This window comes from Callithrix jacchus, chromosome 15 (genome assembly GCF_049354715.1).
Source record: "Callithrix jacchus isolate 240 chromosome 15, calJac240_pri, whole genome shotgun sequence".
In the NCBI taxonomy this organism is placed as follows: Eukaryota; Metazoa; Chordata; class Mammalia; order Primates; family Cebidae; genus Callithrix; species Callithrix jacchus.
This window is the reverse complement of record NC_133516.1, coordinates 12,747,582-12,768,813: the sequence shown is the minus strand read 5'-3', so window position 1 is coordinate 12,768,813 and position 21,232 is coordinate 12,747,582. Positions and strand designations below refer to the sequence as shown.

Genomic DNA, 21,232 nt, shown 5'->3' with positions numbered 1-21,232 from the left:
AATCATGGGGCCTACTTCCCACCTGCTGTTCTCATAATAGTGAGTGAGTCCTCACAAGATCTGATGGTTGAAAAGTGTGTGGCACTTCCCCCTTCGCACTCTCTCTCCTGCTGCCATGAGAAGGTGTTCACTTCCCCTTCACCCTTCCACTGTGATTTAAAGTTTCCTGAGGCCTCCAACCCATGTTTCCTAGTAAGTCTGTGGAACTGTGAGTCAATTAAACTTCTTTTCTTCATCGATTACCCAGTCTTCAGTAGTTCTTTAGAGCAGTCTGAGACTGGACTAACACAGAAAGACAAACTTAAAAAAAACTAACACTAATTTTTTGCCCTAATTATAAATGATCGGCCAGGTGCAGTGGCTACACCTGTAATCTCAGCACTTTGGGAGGACGAGGTGGGCACATCATCTGGGGTCAGGAATTCGAGACCAGCCTGGCCAAAATGGAGAATCCCCACCTCTACTAAAAATACAAAAATTAGCTGGGCAGGGTAGTGCGTGCCTGTAGTCCCAGCTACTCAGGAGGCTGAGGTAGGAAAATCGCCTGAACCTGGGAGGCAGAGGTTGCAGTGAGTCAGTATCATGCCACTGCACTCCAGCCTGGGTGACAGAATGAAGACACTGTCTCAAAACAAAACAAAACAAAAAATGAAGATCAGTTTTCATCCTCATTCCCAGATAATAAGATGATACTGTAGGGAAAAATACCTACCGTCTCTGCTCCAAGAGTCTGCAAGCCAGTGTAAGTTCTATCCAGCTGTGGAAAGACAAAAGGGAGTGTTAAATTTCACTGCGCTTACCACATATTATCATAGGATGCAATCTTATCTAAAGTTCTTTCACAAATCTTCATACCATAGGACCTACTTTTTCATAATGTAAATATAAATTCATCACTTCAATAAAAAAACTGAGTTAAATCAAAAAACCTCAGACATACAGTTACTATATTTTTAATATAAATTATACATTTTTAAAAACCTATTCTAAGAACAACGTAAAAATGGAGGAAGTTTTACACAAAAAGATGTTTATTGCAGCATTATCTATAACCAAACTAAAAACAATAAAAACATCCAAAATGAATGTGTGAGTAAACTATGGACCATCAATCTGTGAAATATCATGTAGCCACACAGATGAGTTTACAAAGACTGTGTATAGATATTTTAAATGGCAGGCTTTATGTATTTTAAACGCACACATTCTGTGATACAATTACATACTTGGAGTATATTTACTAAGCACTGAAAAAAATGAAATTTTAGGCAGTAGAGGCAATGCTAATGACTTCAAATATACTGGCACCATGATTTGTTTCTTGAGGAGAGAGGAGTATACACTGACGAAATGTAAACAAAAGAGTTTACAATTACACAGAAAAAGGTTAAGTTCTTATCTGTTTGTAAGTTTATACTCCACTATTGAAAAAAAAGGAACTTGGCTGAGTGTGGTGGCTCACACCTGTAATCCCAGCACTTTGGGAAGACAAGGCGGGCAGATCACCTGAGGTCTCGAGTTCGAGACCAGCCTGACAAACATGGAGAAACCCCATTTCTACTAAAATTCCAAAATTAGCAGCGTGTGGTGGCGCATGCCTGCAATCCCAGCTACTTAGGAGGCCAAGGCAGGAGAATCACTTGAACCCTGGAGGCAGAGGTTGCAGTGACCTGGAATGCCTGGGCAACAAGAGCAAAACTCTCTCAAAAAAAGAAAAAAAAAAAAAAGGATATAAACATACAATAAGCTTCATAGGGAAATTTATTAAATTGGGTAGAATGGAAAGGAAAGATAAGAGAGGGAAAAAATGAAGCCAGGGCAGGTTAGTGAATACCAGGTTTTAAAGGCTTAAGAGAGGTAGATGTCAAGTCTGGCTGAGTTTCTCAGCAGCCAACAAAGAGAGAACAACTCGGTCAGTCATGAGATTTAGTGTTCACAAGATAAAAAGCAAGACAGGGTGGATTAACAGTGGTTCCATGAAAGAAAGCTAGAGTTTTACTATTTAAACCTTAGCCAACAGTATGGCTGCTGAAGAGATATGGGCAATTTAGGTTACACCCATTTTCACAGTCTCCAGAGCACAGAAAGAATAGCGTCTCTGTAATCTGCACTGGCGTATGTTTCATTGTTGGGACCAAAATTTAAGAGGGACATTGGATAGGACAGAACCATTATCAAAACAGGAAGAGGAACTGGAAAACAAAACATATAAGAAATGTAACAGGAACAGGTTTCACCTGGAGTAGAAATGATTTCAGGAGACACGAAGGCTACTGTCAAAGATTTTTAGAGTTCTTATAAAACAAAGTCTTATTCTGTATTATTTCAAAAATCAGAAGTCTGACATCAGGCTCAGTGGCTCAATTCTGTAATCCCAGAACTTTGGGAGGTTGAGGCAGGCTGACTGCTTGAGTCCAGAAGTTCAATACTAGCCTGGACAACATGACGAAACCCTTTCTCTACAAAAAATACAAAAATTAACCAGGCCTGGTGGCATGTAGTCTCGGCTACTCAAGAGGCTGAGGCAGGAGGATCTCTTGAGCCCAAGAGTCGCAATGAGCCATGATCCATGATCACACCACCGCACACCACCCTGGGTGAAAAAGGGAGATCCTATCTACAAAAACAAAAAACAAAAAAAACCCAGCCTGGACAACATCTCTATAAAAAATAAACAAACTAGCTAGGCATGGTGGCGCATGCCTGTGGTCCCAACAACTCAGGAGGCTGATGAGGGAGGATCGCTTGTTCATCTTTTTATAGGACATACATTACCTGTAAAGTGATTCTCCAACCATCAGAGGACAAAGTAGTATTGTAGCAGTAAGCACAACACACTCAAAATAGTATCTCCTCCTCCCACTATTCTTAGCCACTTCTTACAGAAGACCTAACAGGACTACTCTGAATAGCTGACCCTTGAACAGGGGTTGGAACTGCACAGATCTGCTTATGTATGGAGTTTCCTCCATCTCTGCCACCCGAGACAGCAAGACCAACCCCTCCTATTCCTCAGCCTACTCAATGTGAAGATGGTGAGGATAAAGACCTTCAAGATGATCCACTTCCACTTAATGAATAGTAAATATATGTTCTATGCCTTATGATTTTCTTAATAACAGTTCTTTTCTCCAGCTTACTTTATTATCGGAATAGTCTATAATATATATAACATGCAAAATACATGTTAACTGACTATTTACATTATTAGTAAGGCTTACAGTGAACAGCAGGCTTTTAATAGCAAAGTTTTGGGGGAGTCAAAAGTTATATGTGAATTTTTTATTGTGAGGAGGCCCTTAACCCCTATGTTGTTCAAGAATCAACTGTAGCTGGTAAAAAGAGACTTCAAAATGAGAGAGCAATGTTTTGTTACAATACCTTCAGATTATGTATGATATCTATCCGCTTGTTCTGGCTGTCCTTAAAGTGAACTTGAACTCTGACGGGAAACTCACCCCAGCCTCTTCTGGTGAGGTGAAAAGGAGGTTCTCTATGGAAAAGCAGATATTAACACATTCATCCATGTTCACTCTCTTATCCTACACAAGAAGTTTTCTGACAACGGACAAATCAGAAATTCACTTTGTTCTGAGAATCATTTAGGTTTCCTCATTTAAAACTAAATCAACAAGCTGAATTTTGCTAAAATGCTAAATTATAAAAATTCAACTCAAAGCTCTGTTAAACTTTCAATTACTGAATGCTAAGAGCTAGAGTAAACTTGGACCATATAATCCAATGTCATTTTCATAGATGAGTGATCTAAGGCGATCTGATAAATGTCCCTAGAGAGCCAGCATCCTTAATTGGCATTTGACAGATACAGACCATGGGGTAACCATTCCCTACTCTAAAGCCGCATAATTATTACTCCCCACTGAGGCAGAAACAAAATACATCAGGAATATGCTCAACTGAAAGTGCCAATATATTTGAAACTCTCTGCTAAGAAGACTTAAAGAAAGATAATACGTTCACAATATTACCTTCCCTGAACTGTGACTGATTTTAGTGGGCAGAGAGGACTGTGTGTGTATGCTAACTAGACTGGAGAATTCTCAGCACAATGTAATTTGTGAAGGAAAAAAGGGGGTGGGAATTGACAGAAAAGAAAAGAAAACCAGTGATGGGCACATGAGGGTTCATTATACTCTTTACTTTCATATATGTTTGAAATTTTCCACAGTAAAAAATTTAGAAATTTAATTGAGATATCTTTAGGTACTCAAAACAATACGGTCTAAGTCCATAGGGAAGAGAGAGAATGCTTTTAACATGAAAACATTTGTTATGCATCCTGGCTTAGAATTACTGTAATGAGAGAAGATATCAAAATTACAAGGAGGTAGGGTGCAGCGGCTCACGCCTGTAATCCCAACACTTTGTGAGACCATGACAATTGCTTGAACCGGGGGTGGAGGCTGCAGTGAGCTGAGATCACACCACTGCACTCCAGCCTAGGTGGCAGAGCAAGACTCTACCTCAAAAAAAAAAAAAAAAAATTACAAGGAGAAAGAAACTCAACGGATAGTGTTTTTGGAAAACTGAATTTCAGTAAGTGCAGAGTACAAGAACGCAACCTGATAGGCACCTAACAGGTGTGAATTAAAAAACACAGAGCGAGGAGCTCACCATGGAGCCTGAGTCAGGAAAAAGCACTGCACATGAGGGTAGCCTAGAAAGCAGAGGAATTAATAAATACCTTACAAACCAGAGAGAAAAGAAAGCAAAGCAGAGCAAATGAGAGTGCCCTGGATGGAAGAAACCAGCTGCACAGGAGCAAAGAGAAGCAGCCATGATGCGGGTAGAGATTCAGGCTTGGGGGCAAATGAGAAGGCCAAGACAGTCTGAAATGAGACCCACAGCCAGAGATACAGGAGAGCCTAGAGGCATGGTGGACTTGCGAAGAGTAAATTAATGGCAATTTTAGTGATGTTAAGTTTGCTCATTTAAATTCCAGCAAAGCTAAATGGTAAGTCTAAACTCATTTTGCAATATGCCTCAATCATGCTGAAAGCTGAACTTCTCTCATGATGAATATGATAAATTAGGGATGTGTCTCAATGTATGTACACGGCCTAACCTTTAGTGAACAGACAGGAAAGACTGCTGCCAGAGAAGACAAACAGTGCAAAGTCAGGAAAAATGAGCAATGCTTTTTACCAGGAAATTCCTCCATAAACATATTTTTAAAAGCAAAAAAAAACCTAAGACCTAAAACAACATTATTTATGGAAATGTTATACTTCAAAAGATGTTACTTCATACAATAAAGGACTGCCTCCCCTGAACAAACTCCAATATTACTAGATTCCTCATAGAAGGTGAAATAAATCAGTGACACCAAGAGGGAAAAAACCTAAGACTATGGGGATTAAACAAAAATGACTCTATTGGAAATACAGAATGAAGGACAACTCCTTGCTCAACTAATTTACTCAAATGGCCAATCATTCTTTTTTTTTTGAGACAGAGTCTCACTTTGTCACCAGGTGACAGGCTAGAGTGGAGTGGCGCAATCTCGGCTCACTGCAACCTCTGCCTCCCGGGTTCAAGAAATTTTCCTGCCTCAGCCTCCCGAGTAGCTGGAATTACAAGCACACACCACCACGCCCAGCTAATTTTTGTGTTTTTAGTAGAGACAGGGTTTCACATGTTGGCCAGCATGGTCTCAATCTCTTGACCTTGTGATCTGCCTGCCTCAGCCTCCCAAAGTGCTGGGACTACAGGTGTGAGCCACCACACTGGCCCAATTATCGTTTTGTTTTTCCCAGACAGAGTCTAACTCCATAGAGACGGGGTTTCACCATCTTGGCCAGGCTGGTCTCTAAATCCTGACCTCAGGTGATCCGCCCGCGTTGCCCTCCCAAAGTGCTGGGATTACAGACGTGAGTCACTATGCTTGGCCTGAGTGTTTGATTTTTAAGAGCCAAGATCACGCCACTGCACTCCAGCCATGTAAAGAGGCAGACTCTGTCTCAAAAAATAAAAAATTAAAATTAAAAAAAGGAATATAGGTAAACTGGAGTATGTCAAAGAATATAACCTGAATGGCAAAAGAACACAAAACAAAGTCACGAGTGACAACGGAAAGAAATATGGATAAGACCCAATAACTGCTTTCAAATATCTAAACAACTGCACAAGGAAAGGGATGATGATGCTTCTGGGTGATACAGAAGCCATATGAAAAGCTTCCTGTTCAGAAGTCAGAGAAGTTCAATCTCTGCTCAACACAATTAAAAATTTCCAAACGAAAATAGCCACCTCCAAATGGAATGGTCTATTTCATGAATTCACTAATTCACTCAGTATCAAACACGAAATGAGGCTGGGTACATGGCTCACGCCTGTAATCCCAACACTTTGGGAAGCCAGGGCAGGAGCATTGCTTGAGGCAAGGAGTTCGAGACCAGCCTGGGTAAAAAATTAGCCGGACATAGGTGGCACATGCCTACAGTCCTAGCTACTCAGGAGGCTGAAATGGGAGGACAGCTTGAGCCCAGGAGTTTGAGGCTCTGTTGCCCAGACTGGAGTGCAATGGCACAATCCTGGCTCACTGCAACCTCTACCTCCCAGGATAAAGCAACTCTCCTGCCTTCCTGCCTCAGCCTCCTAAGTACCTGGGACTACAGGCACGCACCACTGGGCTTGACGAATTTTTTTTTTTTTTTTTTTTTGGTAGAGACGGGGTTTCACCAAGTTGGCCAGGCTGGTCTTCAACTCTTGACCTTTTGATCCACCTTGTACAGCGGACTCTGGGGATATTAAGACAAGATAAGGTCCCAAACATCAAAAAGCTGTAAATCTGGTGAGACATACATGTAAATGAATAAATGTAGTAATCAACTTACATACATTACCTGCTATTAAAAACGACACAGCTATGGTGGATCACAGCACATAATTTCTCCAGGAGTTTTAAACACCAGAAGCACATAAGCAATAATCTCTTTTAAAATACTATTTAAAAATCGGCTGAGCGTGGTGGCTCACACCTGTAATCCCAGCACTCTGGGAGGCCGAGGCAGGTGGATAACAAGGTCAGGAGATCGAGACCATCCTGGCCAACATGGTGAAATCCTGTCTCTACTAAAAATACTATATACTATCTATATAAACTATTATAAACTATAAAATATTGTTAAAATCCCAACCATTCAAGTAAACAGTCATTCACTGTAACTTAACCTGTGGAAGAAAGTGAGACAAGAAAAGACTGAGGAAGTAGCTTCTGAATGACATCTTGAAGGATAAAGAGCAGATTTTCAGGCCGAGCGAGGTGGCTCACATCTGTAATCACAGCACTTTGGCAGGCGGAGGAGGTGGATCTCCTGAGGTCAGGAATTCGAGACCAGCCTGGCCAACATGGAGAAACCCCATCTCTACTAAAAATACAAAATTTGCCGGGGGTGGTGGCACATGCCTATAATCCCAGGTACTCGGGAGGCTGACACAGGAGAATCGCTTGAACCCAGGAGGTGGGGGTTGCGGTGACCAGAGATCGCACCACTGCATACTCTAGCCTGGGCCACAAGAGCAAAACTCCATCTCAAAAACAAACAAACAAGAAGCAGATCTTCAGATGGCGACACTGTGTATGTGTGTGCAAATGTGTGAGTATGCATGCGTGTGTGTATGAAAACAGACAACAGGGAGAAAGATGGTATTCCAGGCAGAGAAAACAAGGGTATGTCACCAGTGGTTTTCTAGGAGAGGCTACATGCTGAAGTTGGTTGTAGAAGGCATTTCTGAAAGGATTACATCAGGTATGGAGATAAACCAAATTACAGACAAGGTCTTTCTAACACCAGTGTTTGAGAGCCTATGAATCAAACTGCTTCTTTACCAAGTAAACTTTATTACTAGAATAAAATAAGAGTATCAACACTTTTCTGCACTTCAACACTTTTCACTGCGCTTCCCAGTGAAATATATCAAGAAAATGAAGGAAGTGTTATAAATAATAATAAAAGAAAAAAATCTTATTTGCATTAAAAAACTACTACATTGATCCTCTTGAGTAGACAAGAGAAAGACCCAATATCATTAAAAATGTGAAAATTAATCATTAACTCAGTGCAATTCTAATCTGTACCTTGACAATTTGATTCTAAGGTAATCTAGAAAAATATATGTATTCAAGATTGACCAAAAAAAGTTTAAAATAATCATAAGTAAAATATTATCTATCAGATATCAGAATATGTTATCAAGCAATTACAATTATAATAGTATAGTACTGTTACAGGGGAAGTTATTAAAAATCTAGAATAGGACCCATGCTTGCAAGGGAATTTAGTGTGTATTAGATGCAGGGAAAGGACGGATCAACTGATAACCACGATAATTATTGTGAAGAATATAAACATACTGGACCTACCTACAAAAATCTTATTTCCAAATATTCCATTTTCTGACCACCAAGCCCCTGTCTTTCCAGTTTCACCCCAATCCAACTATTATTTGACTTCACGGAGACTTCTATTTCTTGCTCACAAAACTTTTCACCAGCCATCACTGCTCTTACATAGGTATCTTCTCTCCCTACTCAGCTTAGATTCTATGATATATCACTACAATAACCTAAGCATCCAAGTGAAGAAATCAAAGAACCAAGAGACAAGGGTTTTGGATGAAATTGTCTCTACGTATACAAAGTCTTTAAGAATGACAGTAAGAGTTATGATAGAGAGAAAATCAGCAAACCAGGTGTTGAAACCTTTCCCCCATTTCCAAAAAGCCTCAACTCCTTTGAGGCTGCTGCTCCTTCTCTGTTGCAATTATCTACTAATTTCCTCAGTCATCCTTGGCAGAGAGAGGTGGTCCGGAAGCCATAAATACTATCAAGGAAGACATCCATCCCACCCTTAGGCGCAATGGTGTGTGTGAGAAAAAAACAGCCACCAACACTTTAAAGGGTTAAAAAAGAGCAGAGTTTTCAGGAGGCAGCCATGTTTTAAGAGTTGGGGGTGAAGCAAGGCTCTGAACAGAGCAGAGAATAGAGATCTCACTGATAATAACCGACAACCACCTACACAGTGAACGTATACCATTAATATGGGTCAGGCCTTGTGGCTCATGCCTGTAATCTCAGTACTTTGGGAGGAGTTTGAGCTCAGGAGTTCAAGACCAGTCTAGCCAACGTGGCGAAACTCCATTTCTACAAAATATACAAAAATTAGCCAGGCATGGTGGTGTGCACCTGTAATCACAGCTACATGGAAGGCTGAGGCATGAGAACTGCTTGAACCCAGGAGGTACAGGATGCAATAAGTCAAGATCGTTCCACTGCACTCCAACCTGGATGACAGAGCGAGACTCTGCCCCCCACCAAAAAAACACCCACAATTAACGTGTATATGTGTAACATCATATAAAGATGTAAAGAGTACACCTAAATGATACAAGCAAATTTCCCAAAATATATATAATCATTCCATCTTGGTGAAATAAGAATAACAACAAACAACTATACTATATTAAAATATGTCCAGAGGAAATATGATTAGCAGTTACTTCTAAAGGGAGTGAAACCATGGGGAACTTTCAACATTAATTAGTCTATGGTGTTAGAATACTATATTTAGTTCTACTATATTCTGATATTCATAAAAAGAAATCACAATTTCTTTTCTTTCCTTTTTTTTTTTTGTTTTTGAGATGGAGTTTCTCTCTTTCACCCAGGCTGGAGTGAAGTGACGTGAAGTCTTCTCACTGTAACCACGCCTACCAGGTACAAGCCGTTCCTGTGCCTCAGGATCCTAAGTAGCGGGTATCACAGGCACCCACCATCATGCCCAGCTAATTTTTGTATTTTTGTAGAGATGGGCTTTCACCATGTTGGTCAGGCTAGTCTCGAACTCCTGACCTCAGGTGATCCACCCGCCTCAGCCTCCCAAAGTGCTGGGATTACAGGCGTGAGCCACCTCACTCAGCAAGAAGTAACATTTTCATATGTATCTGTAACTATACAAACAAGTTTAGCTATTTCCAGAGGGGAGCAAAATCAGCTAATAGAATTAGTGTGGTAACAATCAGCTAGGAGAAGACAATGCCTGCTCAGTGAGACAGTAATCTCAAAGAGTGAACTACAACTAAAACTATATTGTGACCAAGAGCCAATTCTCAATTATTACATTTCCAGGAAAAGTTCTGAAGTTAAATCGCTTTTCTTCCACTTCAATAAATGTGTATTTCAATTTAGGTTAAATAACTCAAGTATGCTTACCTAACTTCCACAAGGTCATTTGGTTTATAGCTGGGATGTAGGAAGAACCAAACTTTCTTGACAAAATGATTAATGCTGGGTTCTCTACGAGACCCTCGGACATATACCATCCACTTATGAGTTGACTGGTCATTTTCTTCCCTCTTATCCGGAGGTATATACCTAGAGAAAAAGAAAACAGAAACCTGAATCCTTTTTGTCCTTCCAAAACCTAACAAAATAATTAACTCCTACTTAAAATTAAAAACAAGATTAAAATTCCCACAATATTCAACAGCTACATCACCATAACAAACAAAATGAGTCTTTGCAAGTTAATCATTTTTCTTTCTTTCTTTCTAAAACATAGTTGGGGCTGGATGCAGTGGCTGGCTCACACTGTAATGCCAGCTCCTCAACTTCGGGCTGAGCTGGGAGGACTGCTTGAGGCCAGGAGTTAGAGATCAGCCTGGGAAACATAGTGGGACCCTGTCACTGAGTTTAAAATTTTAAACTCAGCTGGGCACGGTGGCCCACACCTGTAGTCCTAGCTAGCTGAGAGGTTGAGGAGGTGGGAGGACTGCCTGAGTCCAGGAGTCTGGGGCTGCAGTGAGCTACGATCGCATCACTGCACTTCAGTCTGTGTGACGGAGCAAGCCATACCTCGGAAAATTTAAATTAGTGAACTAAACCAAATTAATAAATAAAATAACAAAATAAATAAAACATAAATTTGGTTTAAGGGGCATCCTGTTAAAAGTTTGTTTTGTTCTGCTCATTCAGCATGCAATTTAAAAAAAAGGCAAACTCGTTTTTCCTGCTAAATAGACATCTAAGGTGGAAATAAACTAACATATCTTTTATTCCTGGGTTAGGGAACCTCTAGCCTTAGAGTTGATTTCATTCAAATTTCAGGGTGCTAGAGCTCTGGGCCTTTCTGGTGACTCTCATGGTTGCCAAGAAGGTTGCACCTAGTCTCCTGCCCTCTGAAAGCTAAGACGTGCCATTCCCTGAAGTCCTGATCATGGTAAAACTAGCATCTTTAGCGCTTCCCTTTATGGACCGTCTTCATTTCAGTATGAGACCCCCTTCTTTGATTCATACAGAACATATGGTCATGGCCTTCTATATGCTCGTCTCTGCCTAGCGCTAATCCTTAGTAATACGAGGTAGGGGGCAAATTGCCTAACCTAGCTCCTGTGGAGTGTTCTTGTCCAATCTTGGCCCTTTACTATTCTAGCCTATGAAAGTCACAAACACTGCTGGGATTTTTTTTTTTTTTTGGAGATAGAGGCTTGCTCTGATGCCAGGCTGGAGTACAGTGGAACGATCTCGGCTCACTGCAACCTCCACCTCCTGGGTTCAAGTGAGTCTCCTGCCTCAGCCTCCCGAGTAGCTGGAACTACAGGCAAGTGCCACCACACCCACCTAATTTTTATATTTTTAGTAGAGACGGGGTTTCACTATGTTGGCTAGTATGGTCTTGATCTCTTGACCTTGTGATCTGCCTGCCTCAGCCTCCCAAAGTGCTGGAATTACAGGCATAAACCACTGCGTCCAGCCCCCTGTTGGGATCTTAACCATTATCTACAGAACGATATGGGAAGAGGTAATATCTTTACAAGAGAGGTCAGCCCAGAAAAGGCCATGCCTGTAAATTCAGGCAGACCCATTAGACCATAAGAAGATTTGGGCTACACAATCATCTAATTTTTTGAATGTATTGGCATAAAGAAGTTAATGGTTTCTTATCTCTTTAATGGTTCACTATCTGCAGTTATGCCTTCTTTTTTATATCTAGGATTATTTGTGCCTTCTCTTTTTTCTATGAGTAATTTTTAAAATTAATTTCACCAGGTTTGTGTATATTTATTTTTTTCCTTTTATCAATTAATCAATCAAATATTTACTAAATAAATACTGTAAGGAACAAAACCAGACAAGGCTGGGCATGGTGGCTCACATCTGTAATCCAGCACTTTTGGAGGCCAAAGCAGGTGGCTCACCCAAGGTCATGAGTTCCAGACCAGCCTGATCAACATAGTGAAATTCCATCTCTACTAAAAATACAAAATTATCCAGGTGTGGCGGTGCCTGCCCATAATCCCAACTAATTGGAAAGCTGAAGCAGGAGAACTGCTCAAACCCAGAAGGTAGAGGGTGCAGTGAGCCGAGATCACGCCATTACACGCCACGTTGGGTAACAAGAGTGAAACTCCATCTCGAAAAAAACAAAACAAAACCAGATTAAGACATAGTTTCCACCCTAAAGAGACTCCAGTCTGATTTGAGAAAAATATCTGAAAACAGAAAATGGCCACATAATACGATAAAAATCACAGGGAGCATAGATGAATATACCTAATGAGGAAGGGATCAGCATATGAAACTTCATGAGGAAATTAGTTAAAAATGTTACCGTTTAGACTCTTAACCACTGTAATCAATTTTTCTCCATCTAATTAATTTAATCCCTTCCATCTATTTACATCTGGGCCAAATATTTACTTAACATTCTTATGTTATGAGAGGATTTATAATGTCTTTAGCCCTAGACACTTGGCAAAAGTGATGAAGCTGCTACAAGATAACAAGGCAGCCTGAGATCATAGCAGTAAAGTATGTGGCTCTGGAGCTTGGAGGAATTCTGCCTTTAAGATCTGCTCAGCAACCTTTTGTTACGAACTAAAAACAATTTTGGGCAACCAAATCAACATTTTTAGAATTCACTAAGGCCCCTAAAGACAGAACTGGTTCAGAGTAGTCAAAAGTTCTTCCAAACTTACACACATTGACACAATTGGCCAATTATATTTGTGTAAGAGCTTATGTCTTAGAAATTTCTACCAAGCACTGTTTCATTCTAAGGGAAAGACTGGCAGACACACTGGCAGAGACTCAAATCTCTGGACCTTTGTTCACTTTTGAAGCCACTGCGAGCTCAAAAAAAACATTCCCTGAGGTCTCTTTCTGCTGTAATACCAGGATAATAAGAGTATTATGCCCAAGTATTAATATAAAGAGGTGACTGAGAAGGCTTTATCTACTTTATTCTCATGTCCTGATGCCTTGTTAGATACAAACCTCTTTGGTTTGCCTTAGAGTCACAAAAAAGGACCTGAAGTAAGATTCTGAAGAAAAACAAAAGTCAAAGAAACCCATCACACTTACACCCTTCCATTTCAAACCAAAACAAAAGAACAGGAAATAGGTTTTCCAGGGAGAAGAATCTGGTTTCAGCTTTGGAAGTGCCAATCACAAGTAAATGGTTTGGTGTGTCCCCACCCAAATCTCATCTTGAATTGTAGCTCCCAGAATTCCCACACGTCTTGGGAGGGACCCACTGGGAGGTAACCAGGAATCATGGGGTTACCTCCCTGTTCCCATGATGGTAAGTCTCACAAGATCTGATGGTTTTATAAACAAGAGTTCTCCTACCAAAGTTCTCTTGCCTGCCTCCACTTAAGACAGGACTTTGCTTGTCCTCTGCCTTCTGCCATGACTGTGAGGCCTCCCCAGCCATGTGGCATTGTGAGTCCATTAAACCTCTTTCCTTTATAAATTACCCAGTCTCCGGTATGTCTCTATTAGCAGTGTGAGAAGAGACTAACACAATGGCGGATGCAAGAATGTAAATGTAGAGACAAAATGAAGAATTGAACATTCGAATTGAGGGCAGGATCTGCGGATTTACCATCCTCTACTGGCTTTCAAATACCTAACAATTAGCATATTTTACAAACTACACAAGAAGGTCTAGGAGTTAATATACTGCCTCTTCTCTAGCGATATTTTGGAAAAAACATCTTCCCCTTATTTATCCTTTGTGGATATTTGTGGATATTGTGCAAGGCAAGGCATAATGGCACTCTACAGAGGCAGTACAAAGGAAATAATATCCAAAAGAAAGTTAGGAGACCTAGGTGCCCTGACCCTGGGGCTATTTGTTTGAAAAGAGTAATAAGCTGGGTGGGGTGGCTCCCGCCTGTAATCCCAGAACTTTGGGAGGCCAGGGCAGGCAGATCATGAAGTCAGGAGTTCAACACCAGCCTGGCCAACATGATAAAACCCCGTCTTTACAAAAAATAAAAAAATTAGCCAGGCGTGGTGGCATGTGCCTGTAATCCCAGCTACTCCAGAGGCTGAGATAGAAGAATTGCTTGAACTTGGGAAGCGGAGGTTGCAGTGAGCCAAGACTGAGCCACTGCTCTCCACACTGGGTGAAAGAGTAATCAAAGGATTTTTAAAAAAAGGCCAGGCACAATGGCTCACATCTGTACTCTCAGCACTTTGGGCGGCCAAGGCAGGCAGCTCACAAGGTCAGGAGTTAGACACCAGCTTGGCCAACGTGGTGAAATCCCATCTCTACAAAAAATACAAAATTAGCCAGACATGGTGGTGCACACCTGTAACCCCAGCTACTAGGGAGGCTGAGGCAGGAGAATCGCTTGAACCTGCAAGGCTGAGATCACACCACTGCACTCCAACCTGGGCAAGAAGAGTAAAACTCTGTCTCAAAATAAAAGAAAAACAGGAGACCTAGATTCAAATTCTGACTGTGCTCACTAACGAGCACAATTATCCTAATAAAGTTTCTACATTGTGGTTTACTTTTAAAACTAAAGGCTTGGGAAAAACAATGCCTGAGGCCTCTTCCTACTGTTATACTACAATGAGAGTATTAGTGCCAAAGTATTAACATAAATGGACAAACAAAAATAAATTCAACTGGATACTCACTTAGACACATTGCCCACTACTATTGTTTTCTTTACAAAAAGTCGTGAAGTCTCATCACCTGTGAGATCAGCATTCCGCTGTTCTGTTTTATGGGAGCTAGTAACACTAGAAGTATCCTGAAAAGAATCATAATCAACATGCATTCTCATTTCCAACAATTTTCATTAGGACAGAAACCACAAAACCATGAAAAGTATAAATGGAATAACTAAGATTTTTTTTTAATTATAAAATTATCTGGCTTCATGGCACCTCTCAAAGCATTTTAAAAATGCACCATATTTTGCTGGATACAAAAAAAAGAGAAAAAATGCACTATAGTGCCTAATTTGTACAAAGTTTATATACTGTAATTCCCTGTGTGTTTTTAATAGTCATAAACAACTGCTTTCGATATGCAAATAGGATTTGGAAGGATACACAATAAACTATTACAATGGTTACTTCTGGGAAACGGGAATAGAAAGAAAGGGGTCAATGGAATTTACCTTCTTTCTAACCTTTTCTAACAGTCAGGTTGGTCTCAAACTCACCTCAGGTGATCCGCCCGCCTCGGCCTCCCAAAGTGCTGGGATTACACACATGGGCCACTGCACACAACCTCCTAAATTCTTTTTAACTGAAAAAAGGAAAACACATGTAATGTTTGCCCGGGAAGGATATTGGAAAGATAAGGTAAATCCGTACCGGGCACGGTGGCTCATGCCTGTAATCCCAGCACTTTGGGAGGCTGAGGCGGGTGGATCACCTGAGGCTGGGAGTTTGAGACCAGCCTGAACAACATGGAGAAACCCCATCTCTACTAAAAATACAAAATTAGCCAGGCATGGTGGCCCATGCCTATTAATCCCAGCTCCTTGGAAGGCTGAGGCAGAAGAATCACTTGAACACAGGAGGCAGAAGTTGCAGTGAGCTGAGATCACGCAACTGTACCCCAGCATGGGTAATAGAGCAAGACTCCATCTCAAAAAAAAAAAAAGGTAAATCTAAACAGTTAAGAGTTCTGATTTTGGGTGGTAGCCTCATGAATGAATTTTCTACTCTTTTTTACTTTCCATATTTTATTTAACAATTTTCAAAAATGAACACGAGTTTAAAATCAGAAAAATAAATACAAACATATTTTTATCAAAAATAATCAAACGCTTGATGTCTAGGTATGTGGAAAATAAAACACCTGGCTGAGAAAAATCACTGCTCTAATCCAATAATGACTCTATAGTCAAATATTTTATCAAGAAATTCAGAGTAGGCCAGTAGCAGTGGCTCCCACCTGTAATCCCAGCACTTTGAGAGGTCGAAGCAGGCAGATCGCAAGGTCAGGAGATCAAGACCATCCTACATGGTGAAACCCCATCTCTACTAAAAATATAAAAAATTAGCTGAGCGTGGTGGCACATGCCTGTACTCCCAGCTACTTGGGAGACTGAGGCAGAAGAATTGCTTGAACCCGGGAGGTGGAGGTTGCAGTGAGCCAAGATCATGCCACTGCACTGCAGACTGGGCAAAGGAGCAGCACTCCATCTCAAAAAAAAAAAAAAAAGATCAGAGTAGCTTAAAAGATCAGAGTAGCTTGAGATGGGAGCTCACATTACCAACTAGCAGAATCAGAGAGCAATGTTTTTCAACTGTTTGTCAAATTTCCTCCATCTACTAAAGCATCTGAGAATATAAAGTCTCACAGAGGAAACTACTGAAGAACGACTGCTCTCAAGAGAATAAGCATGACAGAGTGGAAAGACCTTGAGCAAGATCACAGAATTGCCAACTCTGGAAAGTTTCTTTCACACCTACATAAACAGCACCCAGGAGCTGTGCTGTGCACAAGAGCCCAGGCTCTAAAATTAAAAACACTCAGGTTTAGGCTGGGTGCAGTGGCTCATACCTGTAATCCCAGCACTTTGGGAGGACAAGGTGGGTGGAACACCTGTAGCCAGGAGTTCGACACCAGCCTGGCCATCATGGTGAAACCCTATCTCTACTAAAAATACAAAAATTAGCTGGGTGTGGTGGCTTACACCTGTAGTCCCAGCCACTCAGGAGGCTGAGGCAGGAAAATTGCTTGAACCTGGGAGGCAGAGGTTGCAGTGAGTCGAGACTGCACCACTGCACTCCAGCCTGGGTGATAAAGCAAGACTCCATCTCAGGAAAAAAAAAAGAAACACTCAGGTTTACTTCTCAGTTCTGACACTTCTGAGCAAATAAAACCTCGTCAAGATTTGGTTTCCCCACTATAAAAGGAAAACAAACCTATTTCCTAGGATTCCTGTGATAGTTCAGTGAGCAAACAGGTGCGTACGTCAGTAAATACTAGCTCCCTTCTCCTGTAGCTCCCTCCCACATCCAGCCAACTACGTACCCTTCCGGGATTTCGGCCTGGTCTCTGCTCCATGTTGTTTGAGAGTCTTTCCTCTATATCCATGTTGCTGTTATTATCTTTGTCAGATAAGAAGTCATTGTGCTGAGATAAAGAATCACTTTCTGAATGATTGGCTGATGGTGTTTCTGCTCTCTGATTGGCAGGAGACGATGATCTAGAGGGTGATTCCAAAAATTTCTTGATAGCGGGATGATTAAAAACCATTGTATCACATGTCTTTGATCCCTACAAAAAAAGCAAGCAAGCAAATAAATTTTTAATCAAATCCATCAAAAGCAGGCAAAAATCTGGTCTCTCCAAAATCTTATCTATTACATGATCATGCTTAAAATCTTTCAAAATCTCCCCATACCCATAAAATGAAATCCCAACTCCTTAGCATGGCCTGAACCAACAAAACAAAAACTAGAATGATAAATAATTATATAAAGTTTCTAACACTAACAGCTAGAGATACAGGGATACAGGGTAATCCGAAGGTAAATGAGAAATAATACATGTTAACACAGAAAATAAAATCTGACTTTAAAAGTCTCACATTGCTGTATTCGAATACATCAACTGCTCTAAATAAAATATCCCTGAAAGAAATATAAAAAAATTTTTAAAAGCTGTATATATGTGTGTGTGTGTGTGTATATACATATATATAAAAAACATGGTCCCCACATAGGAGTAAAATGCAATATAGAATATTTTTGAATGATTAATATTGATGTATTAAGTTTGTCTTCAGTTCAGTACAGACATCTATGGAATTTTTCTACATCTTAGTTACTTGTATGCAAAATATATTCCATTATAATGTGATAACACTGCAGTTATGTTCCTAGGAAGCCTACCTTTTAAAAACTGTTATTAAACCAATGGTTTCGGTGAGAAAGAGGCAGAAGCTACCGTTTCAAAGCAACAAAGTCGTTGAATTTCAGTAACAAAGTTTTCAGAGCTATAAATATGTTTTGCCACTGAAAACTAAAAATAATTAAATGGTTGATCACAGGAGACAAAAGCATTCCTAAATATCCTTAAATAAATCCTAATCAGAACAGAAGAGGATAAAATCAGCACATGTCTAGACTATCAAACAGCACAGACCAGAACTGCTAACATTTCAAAGAGAGGGTCGTTACGATGAAGTCAACGAAGTCCTCCTCGCTTATAAGAAGAGGGAAACTTGCGGCCGGGTGCGGCTGCTCATGCCTGTAACACCAGCATTTTGGGAAGCCAAGGCGGGTAGATCACAAGGTCAGAAGCTTGAGACCAGCCTGACTAACATGGTGAAACCCTGTCTCTACTAAAAATACAAAACTTAGCTGGGCGTGCTGGCATGCACCTGTAATCCCAGCTACACAGGAGGCTGAAGCAGGAGAATCACTTGAACCTGGGAGGCAGAATTTGCAGTGAGCTGAGACTGTGTCACTGCACTCCAGCTTGGGTGACAGAGTAAGGCTGTCTCAAAAAATAAATAAATAAGTAAGAGGGAAACTTGGACAGAGACACACAGGGAAGACACGCCCAGGAGGAAACAGCCACATCACGACAGAGGCAGAAGTTACAGCTGGGGAACACTAAGGGTTGCCAGCAACCCTCAGAAGCTAGAAAGAGGCAAGGAAGATTCTTCCCTGGAGCCTTCGAAGGGACCACTGCCCTGCTGACACCTTCATTTTGGACTTCTAGACTTCAGAATGGTCAGATGATAAACCAGTCCTTTTACATCACAAGGCTTGGGCTAATTTGTTACGGTAGCCCTAGGAAAACAAATACAACTCTAAAATGCATCCTGGAAACTATGCCACACTAAAAGAAGCACCTGTCTACTGTTTAAAATTGAACTCAAACAGTGCTCTAGTTTCTATAGGACATCATCAGGAACAGCACCAATACCATCAGGAACAGCCTAGGGGCACCAAGGGTAACATGAAGGCCTAACTAAACATGACAAACACCATTCACCTCCAGCCCTCCCCTGGTTCCCAGTGAGCCAGCACTGCTTCAGAGATGATTCAGCTGAGACTAATTCTAGTTGAAAACACTTAGGAAAAAGAAAATAAAAAGAAAAAAAAACAGGCTGGGCACGGTGGCTCATACCTGTAATCCCAGCACTTTGGGAGGAATAGGTGGGCAGAGGTCGGGAGTTCGAGACCAGCTTGACCAACGTGGAGAAACCCCAACTCTACTAAAAATACAAAATTAATTGAGTGTCGTGGCACATGCCTATAATACCAGCTACTTGGGAGGCTGAGGCAGGAGAATCGCTTGAACCCGGGAGGTGAAGCTTGCAGTGAGCCAAGATCATGCCACTGCACTCCAGCCTGGCAACAAGAGCGAAACTCCGTCTCAAAAAAAAAAAAAGAAACGAAAATTATGCTTAAATTTGAAATTGACAAAGTATCAAAGAGGAAGAAATACTATTTCAGGTTAATCCTAACCCCTATGTCTGAATTTAAACAGATTACTAGGATAAAAGAGCCGATATTTTTCATTTGCTTGTTAAAAACTAAATTAGGAAAAAACATTCTTTATAATTGGAATAATCTAGTGGTAATCACATTAACCAAGTGGTCAAACTCAGTATCATCGGCAGGACAACCTGGAACCATGTGCCTGCTGATGTGCTAGAATATCCAGCACACAGTATCAGTATGAAGCATTCTTGCCAGATATATTTAACCCGAATCTATTAATAACCAAGGCTTTAGACCTGATTTACAGTTTATAAGAAAACAGAGAGGATGAAAAAGTAATTCAAGGAAAAGAATAAATCCAAAATCTGAGACATTCATAAATGTCCTGGTCTCTTCAAAAAGTCACTATCATGGAGGAAAAAAGGTAGGACAACCATTTTAAATTTTTTAAAATTTAGAGAATTTTGGAGAAAAATTTAGAGAAACAAAGCTGTAGTTCCACCTACTCAGAAGGCCGAGGCAAGAGGACTGCTTGAGCTCGGAGTTGGAAGCTGCAGTGAGCTACGATCGTGCTTGTGAATAGCCACTGCATTCCAGCCTGGCAACATAGTGAGACCTCACTCTTTTAAAAAAAAAAAAAAGAAAGAAAAAAGAAAAAGTAGAACTCAGGGCTCATTAAACAGGGTAAATCTGAAACTAAAAACTGCCATTCACTGGAGTAAAAGGTCAAAGAAAACTCAATCAATTTACAACTTACTCCAAAGTGGGCCACGCTCAAGTGAAGAGGCACTAGGGCCAGTCACAATGAGGTCTCAGTCATCTTTATATCTGCAAAGTCTAGCATAACGCTAACAATTAGGAGAAAACAAATTAAGAGGAAAAAATGTTACTCAGGGTTATTGACAATGCAGAAAGGTGCGACTGAAGGACTGTGGTTGAACACAATGACAGTCTGTGTAGGGTCTATGTATATGCCCAGGAAGGTGGGCTAGGCTTATTGGATTCTGAATATCAGTGTAAGAAATGTTTCAGGCCAGACTCGGTGGCTCACACTTGTAATCTGAGCACTCTGGGAGGCCAAGGTGGGCGGATCACTTGAGGTCAGGAGTTCGAGACCAGCCTGGCCAAAATGGTCAGACCCCCGTCTCTACTAAAAATACAAAAATGAGCTGGACACGGTGGTGCACGCCTGTAATACCAGCTACTTAGGAGGCTGAGGCAGGAGAATCACTTGAATCCAGAAGGCGAAAGTTGCAGTGAGCCGAGATTGTGCCATTGCACTTCAGCCTGGGCGATATACGGGTGGCTGGAAAATGACTGAATGTGAGGAACACTTACCTCAGAAACTTTTAGAAGACCTGCAGAAGCATAGTAGTTTGCTACAATGCAGGCACGGAGTTTATCCATCATTCTTCTTGCTTCAATCAGTCGCTAAACACAAATGTTAACTCATTACTTTTAAAAATGGCAACTATAAGAGATGTACAAACAATT

The 21,232-nt window shown here is 40.8% G+C and overlaps 1 protein-coding gene across 13 annotated transcripts in view; it reads right to left on the bottom strand.

Annotated features, from left to right (window-relative positions):
• YEATS2 (YEATS domain containing 2) overlaps window positions 1–21,232 on the bottom strand; it is a 100,999-nt gene that overhangs the window by 59,638 nt on the left and 20,129 nt on the right. For 11 of the 13 annotated variants that reach the window (XM_035275142.3, XM_035275150.3, XM_035275147.3 and 8 more), the window contains exons 4-9: window positions 21,077–21,169; window positions 17,313–17,558; window positions 14,954–15,069; window positions 10,235–10,396; window positions 3,382–3,493; window positions 713–757 (exon numbers count right to left, since the gene is read on the bottom strand). In XM_035275142.3, coding sequence (XP_035131033.3) covers window positions 713–757; window positions 3,382–3,493; window positions 10,235–10,396; window positions 14,954–15,069; window positions 17,313–17,558; window positions 21,077–21,169 — 774 coding nt within the window. The remainder of the gene's footprint in view (window positions 1–712; window positions 758–3,381; window positions 3,494–10,234; window positions 10,397–14,953; window positions 15,070–17,312; window positions 17,559–21,076; window positions 21,170–21,232) is intronic. The other 2 variants (XM_078350239.1, XM_078350240.1) reach the window with 1 other exon arrangement.